Source organism: Pipistrellus kuhlii, unplaced genomic scaffold, assembly GCF_014108245.1.
Source record: "Pipistrellus kuhlii isolate mPipKuh1 unplaced genomic scaffold, mPipKuh1.p scaffold_m20_p_105, whole genome shotgun sequence".
NCBI lineage: Eukaryota > Metazoa > Chordata > Mammalia > Chiroptera > Vespertilionidae > Pipistrellus > Pipistrellus kuhlii.
This window is the reverse complement of record NW_023425411.1, coordinates 570,157-586,856: the sequence shown is the minus strand read 5'-3', so window position 1 is coordinate 586,856 and position 16,700 is coordinate 570,157. Positions and strand designations below refer to the sequence as shown.

The 16,700-nt window shown below is 50.2% G+C and overlaps 2 protein-coding genes across 2 annotated transcripts in view; both read left to right on the top strand.

The window, feature by feature from the left end:
* SLC5A3 (solute carrier family 5 member 3) overlaps positions 1-9,940 on the top strand; it is a 29,834-nt gene extending 19,894 nt beyond the window's left edge. The window contains exon 2 of the mRNA XM_036430270.2: positions 1,719-9,940. Coding sequence (XP_036286163.1) covers positions 2,048-4,204 — 2,157 coding nt within the window. The 5' untranslated portion in view covers positions 1,719-2,047 and the 3' untranslated portion in view covers positions 4,205-9,940. The remainder of the gene's footprint in view (positions 1-1,718) is intronic.
* MRPS6 (mitochondrial ribosomal protein S6) overlaps positions 1-16,700 on the top strand; it is a 58,621-nt gene that overhangs the window by 29,364 nt on the left and 12,557 nt on the right. The window lies entirely within an intron of this gene.

Here is a 16,700-nt window from a genome sequence, read left to right as displayed (position 1 = left end):
CGGACCTGATCCTGTTTCCCAATATTGGCCATCTGATTAGACTATGAAAAGTTAGGTGCTTCTTTCTAAAAATGATCAAATACCTTTTTAAAACCAGGAAGTCCTTGTCGGTGGAAGAGTGACTCGGACTCTGCCTGCCTCAGGGTTTGCACTGGGAGTCCCGCTCTGGCTGCGCTGGGCTCTGCCTCGGCCCAGTCCTCACTGACACTGCCTCTGGGAGGAAGGATTTCCGCCACTCCCTTTGGGTCATGATCGCAGTGCCTCACGCTTAACACAGCATCAGGCCGGCACGCGGGCGCTGGCTCTCTGGGCAGATGCATGAACGAGGCCCGTGAGCCTAACCCGGCAGGGGTCTCACCGCTGGCTTCCTGGGGTTAGTCCTGGGTCTGTGGAGAGCAGTTCTGAAAAGAGGTAGCTTTAGTGTCATTTATAGGCCTTCAGTGTGCTGCTTATTTTTAAAGAAAAATGCCTAGATTCACCAAGAACGTGCTTTGCCACGCAGAGAAAAACATTTCACGCAGCTTGCTGCATCACGAGAAGGCAGGGTTTGCTTATTTTTCTTTTTTTGAAGGTAGAGTTTGAACGACAATGTTCTTCATGTTGATCTGTGGGCTACCATGACAATTAACTGAAGATCAGAATTTATCTCTTTTCCAGGAGAAAAACCAACAAATCTGTAAAATTGATTTTAAGTACATTTCAATGTGTTTTGCAGAGTGATTTTCTTAATCCAGATTGAAAAATTCCTGCCTCACTGACTGAAGATGATTGACAGATGTCTGTTTTGTTGAGATTTGGAAGCTATAATAAAAATTGAATTATTTTTCAGTCTTCCAGGAAACTCTCCTCTTCCTCCTCTCCCTGCTTTCTATATCTTTCAACAGGAAAGCATTAAAAGAAAAAAACAAACAAAAAAACACTCAACAAAATCAAGCCTTGGTCGGTGCTTTTATCTGCTCAGAGGTTTTCTTGGAAATAATTGTCTGATGAAGAGGAAGGAAAGGAGATGGCCTTGAACTTTTTAAATCATTCAGTGTCTTCTGCTATCAGAGAATGAAATTTGGGTTATTTCTGAGTTTTATGTTCTTTGTGTGTGAGTGACGTGCCCTTTCCCCGTTAGAGCAGGAGTCGCCTCACAGTGTCTAGGTTCCCGTGTGTCATTAGCACAGGTGGACATGTTCAGTAGGAATCTGGGAACGCTTTAGCATTAGGTTTGCACAGACTAAGCGATGCTTGCTTCCTGTTTGGGGGAGATGACACTGGGAAGTTCACCTCTCTCCGGGGACTTCCTGGCCACCATGTTTCTCTGGGGATTTATAGTATTTGAAGGTTCATTTTGATGCTCCTTATGAATAATTAGTGTTTTTTTCCTTAAAGGTGCTGTAAGAAATTGGTGCCTGTTCCAGTCTGAGACACCATAGTAAGAACAAAAGGGCAGTGTCACGGCCAACAGCTCTTAGTGCTAGAGAAGTTAGGCCATTTAATTATGAGGTCAATTAATTTATTCTTAGTTCAAAATGATTAATTTTCACTGACTTTTAATATCAGCTATGATGGTATGGATTGCTCTTTCCTGTGGAAATGAAATATATTTTCAGGTTTTTTTCTTTTTGTACAGAATGCCTTGTTGCGCCGTTTTGTTAGACTGAACATTTCCTCACACTTGGTGAGCGCTTCCTCTAATTCAACCTTTGTCTTTTGTCTTTGCTGCCTTGCAGGGTTGGTACAGTAGGCTTCACTAGACTTAGCTGCAACTCAGAGTCTCTCCTCCCGCACCCGAGCAAATGCTGACGGTCTTGTGAGAGTGGATTAAGAGTACGCGCTAAGTTCTCAATCCCCATTACGAAGCGGAGGACAATTAAACTGTCTCCTGCCACGTTTATCACACCACCACCATCAAGACAGCAAACCAAAGGACAAAGACTGGCCTGCCTGTGGCCCTGTAGTCCAGGTCACGTTCCGTTTTCGGCCCTGGCTGGGCCTCTAATGAGTAAATAAAAGGCGGACGCTTCTGTTACTGGACACCGTGGTTCCCAAAGTTCCCAAAATGAGGGCCGTGTTGGAGACGGCAGACATTGCCATCGTGGCCCTGTACTTTGTCCTGGTCCTGTGCATTGGTTTCTTTGCCATGTGGAAGTCTAATAGGAGCACCGTGAGTGGGTACTTCCTGGCGGGGCGCTCCATGACCTGGGTAGCGATCGGGGCCTCTCTGTTTGTGAGCAACATTGGGAGTGAGCACTTCATTGGGCTGGCGGGATCTGGAGCTGCCAGCGGATTTGCAGTCGGTGCCTGGGAATTCAATGCCTTACTGCTGTTGCAACTGCTGGGCTGGGTTTTCGTCCCGATTTACATCCGGTCGGGGGTGTACACCATGCCGGAGTACCTGTCCAAGCGTTTCGGTGGCCATAGGATTCAGGTCTATTTCGCAGCCTTGTCTCTGATCCTCTATATCTTCACCAAGCTCTCCGTGGACCTGTACTCCGGCGCCCTCTTCATCCAGGAGTCTCTGGGCTGGAACCTGTATGTGTCCGTCATCCTGCTCATCGGCATGACCGCCTTGCTGACCGTCACCGGAGGCCTGGTCGCGGTCATCTACACAGACACACTGCAGGCGCTGCTCATGATCGTTGGCGCGCTCACACTCATGGTCATCAGCATGGTGGAGGTTGGCGGGTTTGAGGAAGTTAAGCGAAGGTACATGCTGGCCTCACCCAACGTCACTTCCATCTTGCTGACCTACAACCTTTCCAACACCAATTCCTGTAAAGTCCAGCCTAAGAAAAACGCCCTGAAAATGTTGCGGGGTCCGACGGACGAAGACGTGCCTTGGCCTGGATTCCTCCTCGGGCAGACCCCGGCCTCCGTGTGGTACTGGTGCGCCGACCAGGTCATCGTGCAGAGGGTGCTGGCCGCCAAGAACATCGCGCACGCCAAAGGCTCCACGCTGATGGCCGGCTTCCTCAAGCTGCTGCCCATGTTCATCATCGTGGTCCCCGGCATGATTTCCAGGATACTGTTTGCTGACGACATAGCTTGCATCAACCCGGAGCACTGCATGCAGGTGTGCGGGAGCAGGGCCGGCTGCTCCAACATCGCGTACCCGCGCCTGGTGATGAAGCTGGTCCCCGTGGGCCTCCGCGGCCTGATGATGGCGGTGATGATCGCAGCTCTGATGAGCGACTTGGACTCCATCTTTAACAGCGCCAGCACCATCTTCACCCTGGACGTGTACAAGCTCGTCCGCAAGAACGCCAGCTCCCGGGAGCTGATGATCGTGGGCAGGGTCTTCGTGGCTTTCATGGTGGCCATCAGCATCGCCTGGGTGCCCATCATCGTGGAGATGCAAGGCGGCCAAATGTACCTGTACATCCAGGAGGTGGCCGATTACCTGACTCCCCCCGTGGCGGCCCTGTTCCTTCTGGCCATCTTCTGGAAGCGCTGCAACGAGCAAGGGGCTTTCTACGGCGGAGTGGCTGGCTTTGTCCTCGGGGCGGTGCGCTTAATCCTGGCCTTCACCTACCGGGCCCCGGAGTGCGACCAGCCCGACAACAGGCCGGGCTTCATCAAGGACATTCACTACATGTACGTGGCCACGGCGCTGTTCTGGGTCACTGGACTCATTACTGTGATTGTCAGCCTTCTCACGGCACCTCCCACGAAGGAGCAGATCCGTACCACCACCTTCTGGTCGAAGAAGAGCGTGGTGGCGGAGGAGAGCTGCTCCCCGAAGGACGAGCCTTACAAAATGCAGGAGAAGAGCATCCTGCGGTGCAGTGAGAACAGTGAGCCCAGTGAGCACGTCATTCCCAACGGGAAGTCGGAAGATAGCATTAAGGGCCTTCAGCAGGAAGATGTCAATCTCCTGGGGACCTGCAGAGAGGAGGGCCCCCCCGTGGCTTCCTTAGGCCACTCAGAGGCAGAAACCCCAGTGGATGCTTACTCCAACGGGCAGGCCGCTCTCATGGGGGAAAAGGAGAGAAAGAAAGAAGCAGAGGATGCAGGTCGCTGCTGCAAGTTAATAGATTGGTTCTGTGGCTTTAAAAGTAAGAGCCTCAGCAAGAGGAGCCTCAGAGACCTGATGGAGGAGGAGGCCGTCTGTTTACAGATGTTGGAAGAGCCTCCACATATTAAGCTAATACTGAACATTGGGCTTTTTGCTGTGTGTTCACTTGGAATTTTCATGTTTGTTTATTTTTCCTTATGAACTTTTAAGGATATGGTGAGACAGTAACTTAAGAAAATACTGGTCTTTGGGGGGATAAAAAAACAACTTACGTAACTGTTGCATCTTTCAGGCATTGTTTACGCTGTAGGTTTTAGCCAATTTTTACTTAGCAGAACATCATCTATTTGCAAGACTTTATTTCTCCAGAGACGGATGAAAGTAAATTTTCAACCTAAATGAAGCAAAGCTTGTTTAATAGACTGAATTGTGCAAATGTGGTTTAAAGTTTTTCATACCAAAGTAAGACCAATTATTCTCACAGAGCAAGTAGAGCAGATACAAGCCGTCACAAGAAAGTGAACTGACTGCACTGCCAGGTCCTGGTAGGTCTTAACCGGAAGAGGACTTGCTCATTTCCCAGTTTCTCCTGTCTCTGTAACCCCTACCACCAGTTTTTAAAAAGCTGCACTTGTAGACATTGTATAATCAATGATGTACTGGAAATCTAACCCCTGTGCTAGTGAGGTACTTGTTTCAGGACAAGCCAGTCAGTTGCCAGGTTCATTTGGTTAGCAGGAGCCTATGGATTCTGATTGCCAGAAGGAAGGAAGAGGATCTTTCTGTGGCTGTTCTGGTACCACCGGTACTTGCAGTGCTGGGGGAAAGTTTGTTCAGTTTCTTTTCCCCACTTCGAATTTTAGTGAACCATACTCAGAGGACCACCACGTTTGTCTGCAAATGAAGTTCTATGTCATTATTGCATTTTTAAGTGGTTATGGGGGAAGATGAAGTAAACGTTGCTGATGACCTCCCCATTCGTTGGCCAAGTTCAGGTGGTTCCTATTGTTGGGAATTGTGCAGCCCCTGAGCAGTGTTTGATCAGCGTGTGCTAAGCAGGCGATTGCTTGTACTCCACTACTTCTCTAGGTGTGTTCTTGGCATTCGGTGACATTCTTTCCTAGCCAGATGCCTTCCCAAGTAGATCCAGGTGGAAGTTATGTTCAGAAACCGGAAGAAAAGTGGACACTGCCTTTGTGCGGGTTGTCCCGCTTGATCAGATCACTGAGACTGTCTAGAGGGAAAATTTAATTCTGAGATCATACTGGATTCTTGATAAGTGTTTTTCTTGATACACCTTTTCAAAAGACTTACCATCCGTACCCGCCCTATACATTTTTGCTTAAAAAGTTAAGTGACTTAGAGCATAGAAGATGTTTGAATGCAAACTGGCCATGAGGGACAGGACACTCGGTGCATGCTTTGCCGTAGGTAGTTTATCAGTAGAGTCCTCACAGGATGGACAGCATGTGTGCGTGCTGTGGGCAGGAGCTCCTGGTTTCGTAGCATGTCTCCCGGAGGGTCACAGGACCTGTGTGATCACAGACCCTTTCTCTGGACTCGGCCTGGCTCACCGCTGCAGCCTCCGTAGGTGGGACTCGGCCTGGCTCACCGCTGCAGCCCCCGTAGGTGGGACTCGGCCTGGCTCACCGCTGCAACCCCCATAGGTGGGACTTGGCCTGGCGGGCTGATGGCCCCCGGGGACAAGGTGAGGGAGGTGTCGGAGGGGCTCTGCAGGCTCTGGGTCTTTGTCTGTCAGCACCGTGCCCGCCCTGCTCCGTGACAGGAAGGACACTGCCCGTGTATCTTCTTTCTTTGACCTTTCTGTACTCTCTGGCACTTTTTAAATCGCATGGTTTTATTAAGCTTATATTTAGGCAAATTATTACTTTTTAAGGTACTTTTGTAGGTTTTGAATCAAAACTCAGTCCTAATGACATTAACTATTTTGTATTCTGTAAACCAGTTGCATTAATGATGGGCTTGATTAGTCCAAAGTTGACTTAGAAATGATCGGGAAGCTCAGTGTCTTCCCACCACCGGAGGCTTTCTGATGGACTGAGGCTGTAGCCGAGAAAGTACAGTACTTCTCTGTGAATAGCATGGTTGTTGAGAGCTTACAGTGCCTTGTAGAATTTTTTCTCGATTTCATTCCTAAGGTTTATAAGTTGGGGGCCAAATAAATAGGGACCATCCTCTTCTGGTCTGGAGGCTGAGGCCGTGATGTCCAAGGTTATTGCCACCTCCACTGGAAGAACAGACAGCCAGGTGTCCAGCTCTGGACTCGTGGTTTGTTCATGGCTCGTCCTTTTCTCAAAGGAAGTTCCTCCTCTGAGATAGCCTTCTGCATCTGAGAAATGGTAGGATCTTGGACTTTTCACAATGCTGCTCAGTTGAGGAATTAGCACTTTCTTTGACTCCATTGCTGGTAGCTCAGCAGCGAGGACCGCCGTACTGGCTGGCAGCCTTCTCACCCTTCGCACTCACAGCATAAGTGAGTAGGTGGTGTTTGTGTAGACTCCCCCTTTATTTTATGTCGAGCCCTCACTTTGGATTGTCAGGGTTCCCCTGCCTCCTCTGTTGTCTTAGTATAATAGTGCAATGCATCATCTGTGTCTCTTCGTGTGTGTGTAGCAGTAGGTCAAGTTTAGAGTAGAAAGCCTGCACATAGGAATGACTATTAGCATACCGTTAGGGTTGTTTGTTCTTTGCAGTGTAAACACCACTTTGTTTAGACTGAAGGCCCTGCTGCTTCCCAGCAGTAGATAAGGTGCTTGTTTGAAGGATGCAGATTGCTGAGGGCAGCTTCATTCAGGGGTCATATCTCAGTCTAAGTTCATTAGAATGTTGTTCATGGAATGACACGTGGTCTGTCTTAAGCTAGTGAAAATGTTCACCCTTCACACTAAATGAGTCCTAAATGGTATTGATCTCTCTATATAGACATGTATATATTTTTATATTGGCTCAAGCTAAGGTTCAGAATTGACTGTGAGGAATAGTGACTAAGATAGTTGCGAGTCAAAATGAGGAGGGCACCGGTCTTCAAAGGGGAGGAGAGCTATGCGGCCCCAGGGCTTGATTTGTCCTTTAGGCCGTCTTAGTCTCAAGGTCTGATGAGAGAGCTCCTTACTCTGGTTTGCAGAATAATGGGACCTCTGATTCCTCTGGTCACCTGAGAGCGTTTTGTCCTGCCAGCCGAGGTGTAAGCAGCTTTAGAAACGAACACCCAGCCCGTTTCCCGGCTCCTCTTTCCTGTGCGGTCATCCCGCCGTCTCTACGGAGAGGCAGGAGCTCAGCGCTGTGTCCTGGGTCGGATCCCAGCTCCCAGCTCCAACACGTCCTGCTCCCTGGCTCCGAGGGCCATTGTCTGCGCTGAGAGGAGAGGGCCGCTCCGGCGGTGAGCAGGGACCCAGCACCTTGTGGAAAGGCTGGTAACAGCTCTAGCCTGAGGCGGAGGGGAGGGGAAGCTGCAGTGTGTCCTGGCTGTGGGGGCCAGGTCCCCGCTGTTCCAGGCACTCCATTGCTCCTTCCCTCTTCTGGGTGTGGGGATCTCCACCCCCACCCCGGATTAACATTTGATGTAGGTGATGAGTTAGTCTCATTTTGACCACCCTGCAGAATGGCTGTATTACCAGCCATTGAAAGAGCAGGCCGTCAGTGTTCCCGCTGGGAGTATCCGCTTACCGCTGTCCTATCCGTTACTCCTCTCTGCATCGCCATCCGAGATGCGGCGACTGGGAAGGACCACATGGCACTGGCAGTGACATCTCACCATGCCCAGGCTTGGGTTGAGAGGTGTAGCCAGACCATTCCTGTCAATCATGTGACTAGGAGACTTGCCAGGACAGAACCCTCCGGAGGAGTCAGGAGAACCTCAGAGCGGAGCTGAGAAGCACCTGGAGGTGCCGTTCGCAGGGCGGTGAGGACAGACATGAGCTTCTGAGCGGGTAGGATCACAGTCCTGATTCTCAGCATCTTGACTCTCAGCCATTTTACCCCTCCCCGTACAGCTTAGGGCCCCAGTAAGTAAGATGCAGCCTGTTCAGCCCGCTTTGATGTTATTTGTTGAAAATGTGTTTATTAACATAGTTGAGGTTAAAATGACTAACATTTGAATGGTTTTAGGCTTCAGTATTCATAAGGTTTCTTATTCGCCAAGTGTTAATGTTTAATCATTTCAGTGTTGAAGACTTGACTAGTAAGGGTCCATTTCTGTTTGCGAGAATCCCCATCCACCCTCCAAAGAGAGACTCACCCACCCTCCAGAGAGACACCCACCCACCCTCCAGAGAGACTGGTCTCCTCCCTGATTTCTCCTCCTTCAGATGCTTTAATTCTTCCCCTAGGCTTGGCCTTTTGTCCTCTTAGTTCATTTCCAGGATGATTGCTATGGTGTGCAAAAGCGCTGCTCTTAAGTGTGAAAACTTGTATCCAAGTAATGATTCATTAACTATAGATGTGTCTAAAAATATCACATTTCTATTAGCTTAACCTGTTAATTCTTAAGAATGATTTTCTCAGAGTTCGTGTTCACAAATAATAAAGGCCCCAATTCAGGATTTTATTCTCAAAAAATTAGGGAGACGGCAGTAATTAAATTCACGAGACCTTTTGAAATGACAGCCACAGTGCAGAGAGGAACGGTGTATTGCTGCCAAAAAGCCTTGCCCTTGCATTAATTAAAGTTGGAGTAAGCAGTAGGCATCTAGAGAAACCCTTTGTACTGGTTAGGTATGAAGGTGGACTGCACGAGCAGTGATCTCGGTTCCTGCATTTGGTTAGACTTGGTTGACTCCGCCCCTTTTCCTCCATTCAAGTCCCGTCTCTTCGTGGGCGTGCTGCTCGCCGCCTCGCTGTCAGAAGACTGGTGTTCAGCCACCTTTGCTCATCGCACAGCACTTGCCAGCGGCCCCGGATAATTACCAGGCGTGGCCAGCGCTGGGTCCCATACTCGATGCACTTACTCGTTTTTACGTGAGCTTCTCCCCCCACAGCCGGGAACAAGGCTTTCCACTGCTCACTGATTGCTGAAGGCATGCGGAGGCATCTGTTTTGGTTCCCATCTCAAACCCTTCTGAAAGGCAGATTGCGTTTTCAGTGCTGGGTTAGACATTCCTTCCATTCATGTGGTGCCAGCCTTGACCATGGGCAGAAGTAAACAGCGTGGTGTGTCTGTCATTCCTCAGGCCACGAACCTGACTTTTAGGGGAGCCCCATACTTGGAAGCTGTTGACATAACCATGAGCCTCCCTCGGCGATGACTTTTCCGTTTGTGGTGGTTGCCTGGTCGTGCAGCGTGCTTGAAGACAGAGGCCAGAATGAATGACGCGCTGAAGAGCAAGCCCAGACAGGCCCAGAGCTCCCAGCCTCCAGCAGTGGAGCGCAGCGGCTTTGCTCTCCTCAGAAAAGCGCTGTAACTGTTGCCGTGACATCCCCCTCCCACCCCCAGTTCAGGACATTTGCAGTCAGGAGCTCTGTAGGTAAGGGGGTACATATTTTAGTGACTTTGGCAATAGCGCAGCTTTCAGTAGATACCACAGCCTTATTGGAGACTGACTTCTCGGGAAATTCACCTCACTGCCCTCGTGCTGTGGATAAAGCAATGTTCCTTTTTTGTTAATGGTCTCTGGACTAACTAGTCTGGATAATTTTCCAGTATATCAGTGCAGCCTAGACTTCTTTAAGTGGAATGTTCGTTAATAGCTGGCTTTTTTGTTGTCAGAGTTGGAAACAAATTAAACTCGTTGCTGTTACTGAAATCCCAGATTGTCACAGGCCGTCAGAGTGCGTCTGTGACTGAATCCGCTCTGAGCTTTGCATTGTGACTAGTGCCTTCTGGTTCAGTGCTGATTGCCAGTTTACACCTTCCCTTTTCCTGACCAAAACTGGTTAGTTTCTCTTTTTAAACTTTGTTATTTATAGCTTTAGTGAGGGGAGTAAAAGTACATTTATATTTACGTACCTTTATGTAGCCTTTATTTAGGTTCAAGGAAACCAGGTAGCTCCAACAGCAGTTGCAGCTTAAATGTTATTTATTGTACATGCTTATTTCCTTAATTAAAAAGTAAGGTCACTTATATTAATTTTGTGAGTATGTCTTAACTTTGTCATTATCCAGTATAGGTTTGATAGATGTATCTGAGAACCTATATGTGACAGCAATTTCACATTCCATGATAGGGAAAAGCACAAAATCCTGCCCACACGTGTGTCTCCACATGTAGAAAGCACAAGAGTAACGGTACTCAGTATTCCACAAGTGCCAGCCATGGAACCCGGTTTGGGGTTCAGATGGGACCACAGTGTTGAAAGCCCTAGACAATGACATGTGGGTCCAGAGGGGCAGCAGCTCAGAGCAATAGTCTGAGGAGGCTGGTGTTTCTTTGGTGGAGGGAGAGGGCACAGATGGCAATGGTGCTGCAGTTTATTTGAGGGTCACCAGCTACAGTGGGTCTGTGGGCTCTTCCCACAGTCGGGAAGCAAAGGAACAAGGACAGAGTTGGTTTTGGTGGGTGGGACGGTTTGACAAACTTGTGTGTAGAGCTATTGGAGGCTGGATGGTTTCTTTGTTTTAATCTTAAGCTATTTAATCTCCCATCAATAGCACCCTGAAATGAGGAGAAATTCCATGTTTTTACAGGGGCACCTGCTACCAGCACTAAAGCAATTCTGAGACCGACCACTGAGCTCCTTTGCTTTTCACAGTGGCTGTGGAATCAGCAGGACCAGATGAGATGGAATCTGTGAATGAGTGTGTTTGGTTTTGCTTGTCATTGTTATCTTACCCTAACTTTCTCTGTCTGAATAGTTCCTGTTTATCAAGAGTCATAAGGAGCCCGGGTGGCATGGCTCAGTGGCTGAGGGTCGACCTAGGAACCAGGAGGTCACAGTTCCTGATCAGGGCACAGGCCTGGGTTGTGAGCTTGAGCCCCAGTGTAGGGTGTACAGGAGGCAGCCGATCCATGATTCATTGATGTTTCTCTCTCTCTCCACCTCTGAAATCAATAAGAATATTTAAAAAAAAGAAAAAAAAGAAAAAGAATGAACAAGGATATCTAGAAGGTAAAGCCTCAGGCTTCCGGCTGAGAGAGGGAGCACGAGGAAGGCAGGACAGAGGACGGGTCTGAGGAGCAGCAGCCGGTGGCCAGGCGGGGCAGCCAGACCCTGGTGGTCTCCTTGCAGAATGCGCTCTGCACCATTACATGTTGCTTTCCAATGCAGACGTGTGTAAGAACTTAATGCTGTGCAAGATTCTTTTGTCAGAATACCTTTTGTTTATACTTCCATGAAGATTGCTTTAATTCGTCTAGGTGAAGAGGCCTCGCCATGTAAATATGTATCATAGGAATTCCTGATTTCACTGTGAGATCTCTAACTTTTGAGTGGCAAACAGATCAACAAGTCGTCTGCTCATGGACTCTTCTGTGGGGTTGTTACAATACAAAAGCTTTATTTTTTTTAATAATGACATATTACGTTAGATGGTATGGGTCCTTCCCTGCTTCCCCCACCAGGACTGCCTCCGTGTGTGGATTGCCACCAGCGTTCAGACCTAGAGCGGGATTTTCCCCTTCTCTGCTCGGACATCCTGCTTTCTGTTGCCCAGACACAGGTTGGCAATCACGTGACCCGCGTTGGTTTCTCAGTGCTTTCTGTTGGTTTGATGAGGTGGATTTCAAACACAGTTGCTGTGCAAAGGTCAGTAGTCTTCTTCAAGAAGAAAACCAACTCCTGTTTCGTGTCCATAGAGACGCTTCACCCATCGCTTCCCTTTCAGTCAGGCCAGGGTCAGCAGGCACTGCCGCTCTGTCTGGCTGGCTGTGTGAGTAGTAACGCATTGTCAGATGTCCCGGTGGAAAACGTCTTCCCAGTGGCCTGCCTTCATGCTTCCTTCAGACTTTTGTTGAGAGACCAGCTGTGCACTGGGTGTTGTGTGTATTGTGTACATGTATCGATTCATCAGTTATTCATTGTAGACCAAATGTAATCATAAATGAAATTGCTGAATTATTGTGAGTTTTTTGAATTGTAAATAGATTTCCAGTGTACTCTTCATTGTCTGCAGCCTTTTTTTTATTTTTATTTTTTAAAGGTATAGTTGGGTCCATCTCATACAATGTTTTCGTTACAAGCAGAAAGTAGAATTTGATTAAACCAGGTTTCAATACTCCATATTGAAAGGAGTACAATTGAGATTGTAGATTAAGATTGTTAACCATACGTGACGGTTCTAGCTTGACTATTTTAACCTATTGTATACAATCTGATTTTTAAAATTGTAGACATGTATGATCTTGGTTTAATGTGTTTTTAAAAGTGTTATTGTTAAAAAAAAAAAATAAAAAAAAAATAAAAAAAGAAGCAGATCTGCTAAAGAGCTGTCGTTTCTCATCCCTGACTGTAGAATACACTGTTCTCTGTATACTGTGTGTTATTTCCGCCAGCTGCTGCATTCGCCTTCAAAGGTATTCGGAAACTTAAGATGAGTTACATTTCTTGCAAAGTATATGCCTTTCTGTGGTATTTTGTCCTGTAACTGAAGTATAGTAATTATTTCATGGAAATGTTAGCACATATGTACCAACTTTGAATAAAATGAGAAGTGGACATTTCTGCGGCTGAGTGTTTTCGGTGTGAACATGTGTCCTTTGCAGCGTGAGGGCAAGGGGGGGTCTGTACCGGTTCCTGTCCTCGGCCCGGCCTGGCCCCAGGGAGCGCCGCCCTCCGGGGACCGCCACGGAGGTGTGAGCGTGGGCTCGCAGGCACTGACAGACCGAGGTGCATGTGGCTCAGTGAGTAAGTGAAAATATCCTTCGTGTTCTCGACCTACGGTGTGAAAGGAAGCTGTGAGAAGAGTGGGAGGGAGCCAGGCATCCACCGAGCCTCCCAGGAGCTCATGCAGTGCTGGGCCACGCTAGCTCCGGCGTTTCTCTGACCACCGTTTCTGGCTGTGAGCCTCAGCCCCGACATCAGCCCCTGTCACTCAGTACACGGGCACATTCCCTGCGATAAGGACAGTCACCATGCAGATGCTGTACAGTACCAACATCTGGAAGGTAATAGTGATACGTTTTAAATAGGTATTTCAAGTTGCTTTTCAATTAGGTCCTTTTATATATAGCACAGCTTTTTTTTTTTTTTTAATAAAAATTTTTTTTTTAAGTTCAGAGGCCAGTCTGTTGCATGTAGTGTTTTCAAGTGTCTGATCTGGGTGGTTCCTCAGTCTGTCTCGGGCATTGAGGTGTTTGACGTTTGGAGGACGGTCCTGTGACCGCCCTCCGTTTGGATCAGTCACTGAGTTTGGCCGGGAAGACGGCATGAGCACCGTGTCTTGCTGCTTCACACAGGGTGGGGGCCGCGCTACCCGCGCGGGTGGCATCAGGTTGATGCTTGGTTTAGATCAGCGTTGCCAACCTTTCGGACCTCAGGACCCACCAGTGGTCCACGGCTTCTCCGCTGTCACCTTCCTCCTTCCTTTTCGTCATAAGTCTCTGTGGGGAGTTCATTGGCTACTATGAGTAACGTGTTCCTCATTGGACTCGAATCCCTGCCTTCCGCATCCATTGGTAATTCTTGCTTATCTTATGATGATGATGATGCCAAACTGAGTTTTTAAGGTTTGGGGAGGATAATTCTGAGGCAATTGCTTTCCCCCTTTGCATGTGGCCTCCGAGTTGAATGTGGACCCCAGGTGATGCTGCCGCTCTTAGAGACTGTGGGGTGAGAAACAAACCAGGCGAAATGAGGGTGGCCACGCTGTCTTTCCTCCCAGTTCTCTCGGTTCATGGTCATGGCCGGGGCGGGGCTCTGTGAAGGCCTCGTGTGTCTCCGGTTCCAGAAGCCCGTGGCTCCCACAGTCCGGTGTGCTGTGACATTCCCTGCACGTCCACTGTTTCACTTTTTATTCTGGTCCAAGAATCCATTTAGATGTTTGGAGGCACCTTTATGAGTCTCGCCATGTCTTCTTTTCTGTTGTCTTTCACCTGCTTACTCCTGGTTCCTTAACTTGCAGCTGCTTTTGATGAAGAAGCTGTGTGCTAGCTTCCTTATGCACCTCTGCCTCTCCCACCCCCACCCCCACCCCCACCCCAAAATGTCGCTGCGTTCCTCTGCAGCAGAGACCCTGCTTGTCCTCGGATCTCATGCCTTGGCTCCATCCTGGCTTCCTGGCAGCTGGTTAGGTGCAGGGAGAGCTGGTACCTCTGTCTTCCCTTTCCCCGTTGGCCCGTGTGTCCCTCAGACCTTATGGGGCGCCTGTGCCTGTGTATCGTGGCCTGCAGTGAGGGAGCAGGATGCCGCCTGGAGGGCCTCTGCGGGAAGGAGGGGTGCTCCCCATAGTCACACTGCAGGCCGGGGGATGGAAGGGACCCGTTGGGGCTGCAGAGGAGGGCGCTGCAGAGGGGGGTTGGGTTCCTGTAACGCACAGCCCCTCACCTGCCTTCCGCCACCACTTGAATGAAGGAAGCACCACTGGGCGGCCCAGCCGGTGGACACGCCTTCGGCCTGTTGTCCAGCTCGTATGCAAATCCGACTTTTCACAGCCTGCGTTTCTGGTTCTGCCCCTTTAGACCAGTCAGCTAACTGGTCTTTTTGCTGATCCCACAAAGGTGTCTAGAAGACTCACCAGGTCTGAGTAGAATTTTCTTACAGCCCTTTGGTCATGAGAGAGGCGGAGCCTTTGCTGACTCTCCTCCCTGGTCTCCTGTCACTCCCTCCGTGTCCTCTTCCCGCTGCAGGAGGCGGAGAGCTCAGGCGCAGGCAGGCTGAATTGTGCATGGAGAGCCGTCAGCAGGACAGGCAGCTGGGTGTCCACCTGATGCCTGCTCTCCTATCCGTTTCACGGGCTCCGGCATTTCATTTACCCGCTGCCATAGGAACGGGCCTCCTGCCAATCTGTTCCTGGCTCCGTGCTCATCTGTAAGCGCATCTGGAGGGGCGTGGGGAGGGTGGAATGGAAACCTCCCGGGAACAGATGGCGGGTTCGGGAATGCCTTCCGATGAGGAAGCAGGGGCTCCGTGGTCTGCCGTTGCCTGCCGGGGAGGTGGTATCAACCAGTAGTCACCTGCCGGGTTGTCATGGCTCTTTCACATTCAAGGGGGGTTCTTAGTGTCGGGAGCAAAGGGGAGACTATGACCCTTCAGTCAGAGCTGGAGGAGATGGTTGCTGAAAACCCTCCACAATCCTTACCTCGGGGGGATGGAAGCCAAGCACCTTCCTTCCGGAACGTGGTTCTCACCTTGGTGTGCACCTGGGCTGGAAACAACTCCATTGGCCAAGATTTTTGAAACCCAGGCCAACTGAGGAGAAACCTCCGAGGGTGGGCGCAGGCATATGGCTTCCAGAGCTCCCTCAATGATCCCCGTGTGTGCGATGCCACCCGTGTCCGCGGACTTACCAATCCTGAGGGGAACCGGCCCCAGACCTGACCGAGAATGACCTCCAAATGGCACTCCAGCCTGGAGAGCTCGGACACAGCGGGCTAAGAGGAAGAAAGCTGTGTGGCTGAGCCACAGATCTGTGTTCATCCAGACACGGTGACTGGCAGCTGGTAGCTTCAGGTCCACGCGGCCGGCCGCCCTTGCTCTGGGCTCCTGGAAATGTGTGTGCCAGCCTTTGGTGTGGTGCCGGCATTCCTGTCTGAGCTCCTGGGCAGCAGGGCCCCTCCAGTGCCCCTGCGCTGGGGAGGAGGCAAGCCCGCTCACCTCTGAGGCTTCTGCCTGCCTTGCAGCTGGGGCCACGGCACGGCCATCGGCTGCCTCTGCGCCCGCGCCCTCAGCGGCTGGCGCGTGCTTGGCATTGATCTGGGCTGGGCTCAGCCACGGGCTCCTGCTCTCGGATCTTCCTCTCCTCCCAGCCTGCTCTGGGCTCCTATTGTCATTACTGTCCTTGAAGAATACACTTTGTTAGGTCTCCTGGGTCTCCAGACAGTCCTGGTCACGTGGCCTCTGAATGAGCAAGCTCCTCTCACTTCCTCCTCACCTTGTTCCATTCCGTTGGCTGCCTGACTCCAGGGCGAGGGGTGCCCGGCCCTGACTCAGACTCGTTTCCCCAATTCTCGAGAGGTGGAGCCGCTGCAGTGGCAGCCCCCCAATGCCAGAGCACGGCCACGAGGCTCTCCGTAACCACTGAGCCGCCCCGCCCTCTGGTCGGAGCACCTCCCGCAACCGGGGGCGGAGCCGGTGAGGGAGGGCGCAGTGCTGAGGCGGAGGGTGGGGCCCTAGCGCAGAGTGCCTGTTCTGGCATCTGCTGTAAGGGCACTTGGCATGGGTGGAGGGGAAGCAGTCCTTAAAACAAGACTCCATCTGCCCACAACAAGTTAGTCCCTGAAGTGCCTTTTCATTGCTCGCTAAGTAAATCGGATAACAAAGTGTTAAAAAGAATATTTACTACCTATCAGGCGTCTTCAAACTTTTTAAAGTGGGGGCCAGATCACGGTCCCTCAGAGAGCTGGAGGGCCGGACTATATGAACTACTAATTCCTACTGTAACACCTCGGCTGCGCTCACTGCCCAAAAAACCTGGCGGGCCGGATCAGACTCCTCTGCGGGCCGTATGTGGCCCGCGGGCCGTAGTTTGAAGACGCCTGAAGAGGAAGCTGATAACGTTTGGTGCGTGTTCACCCAGACTTCCTCTTTGGTGTGCACGCCATTAACACTCTCCTTTGGAGAACAAAAGAGGTGGACTCGCATGCTG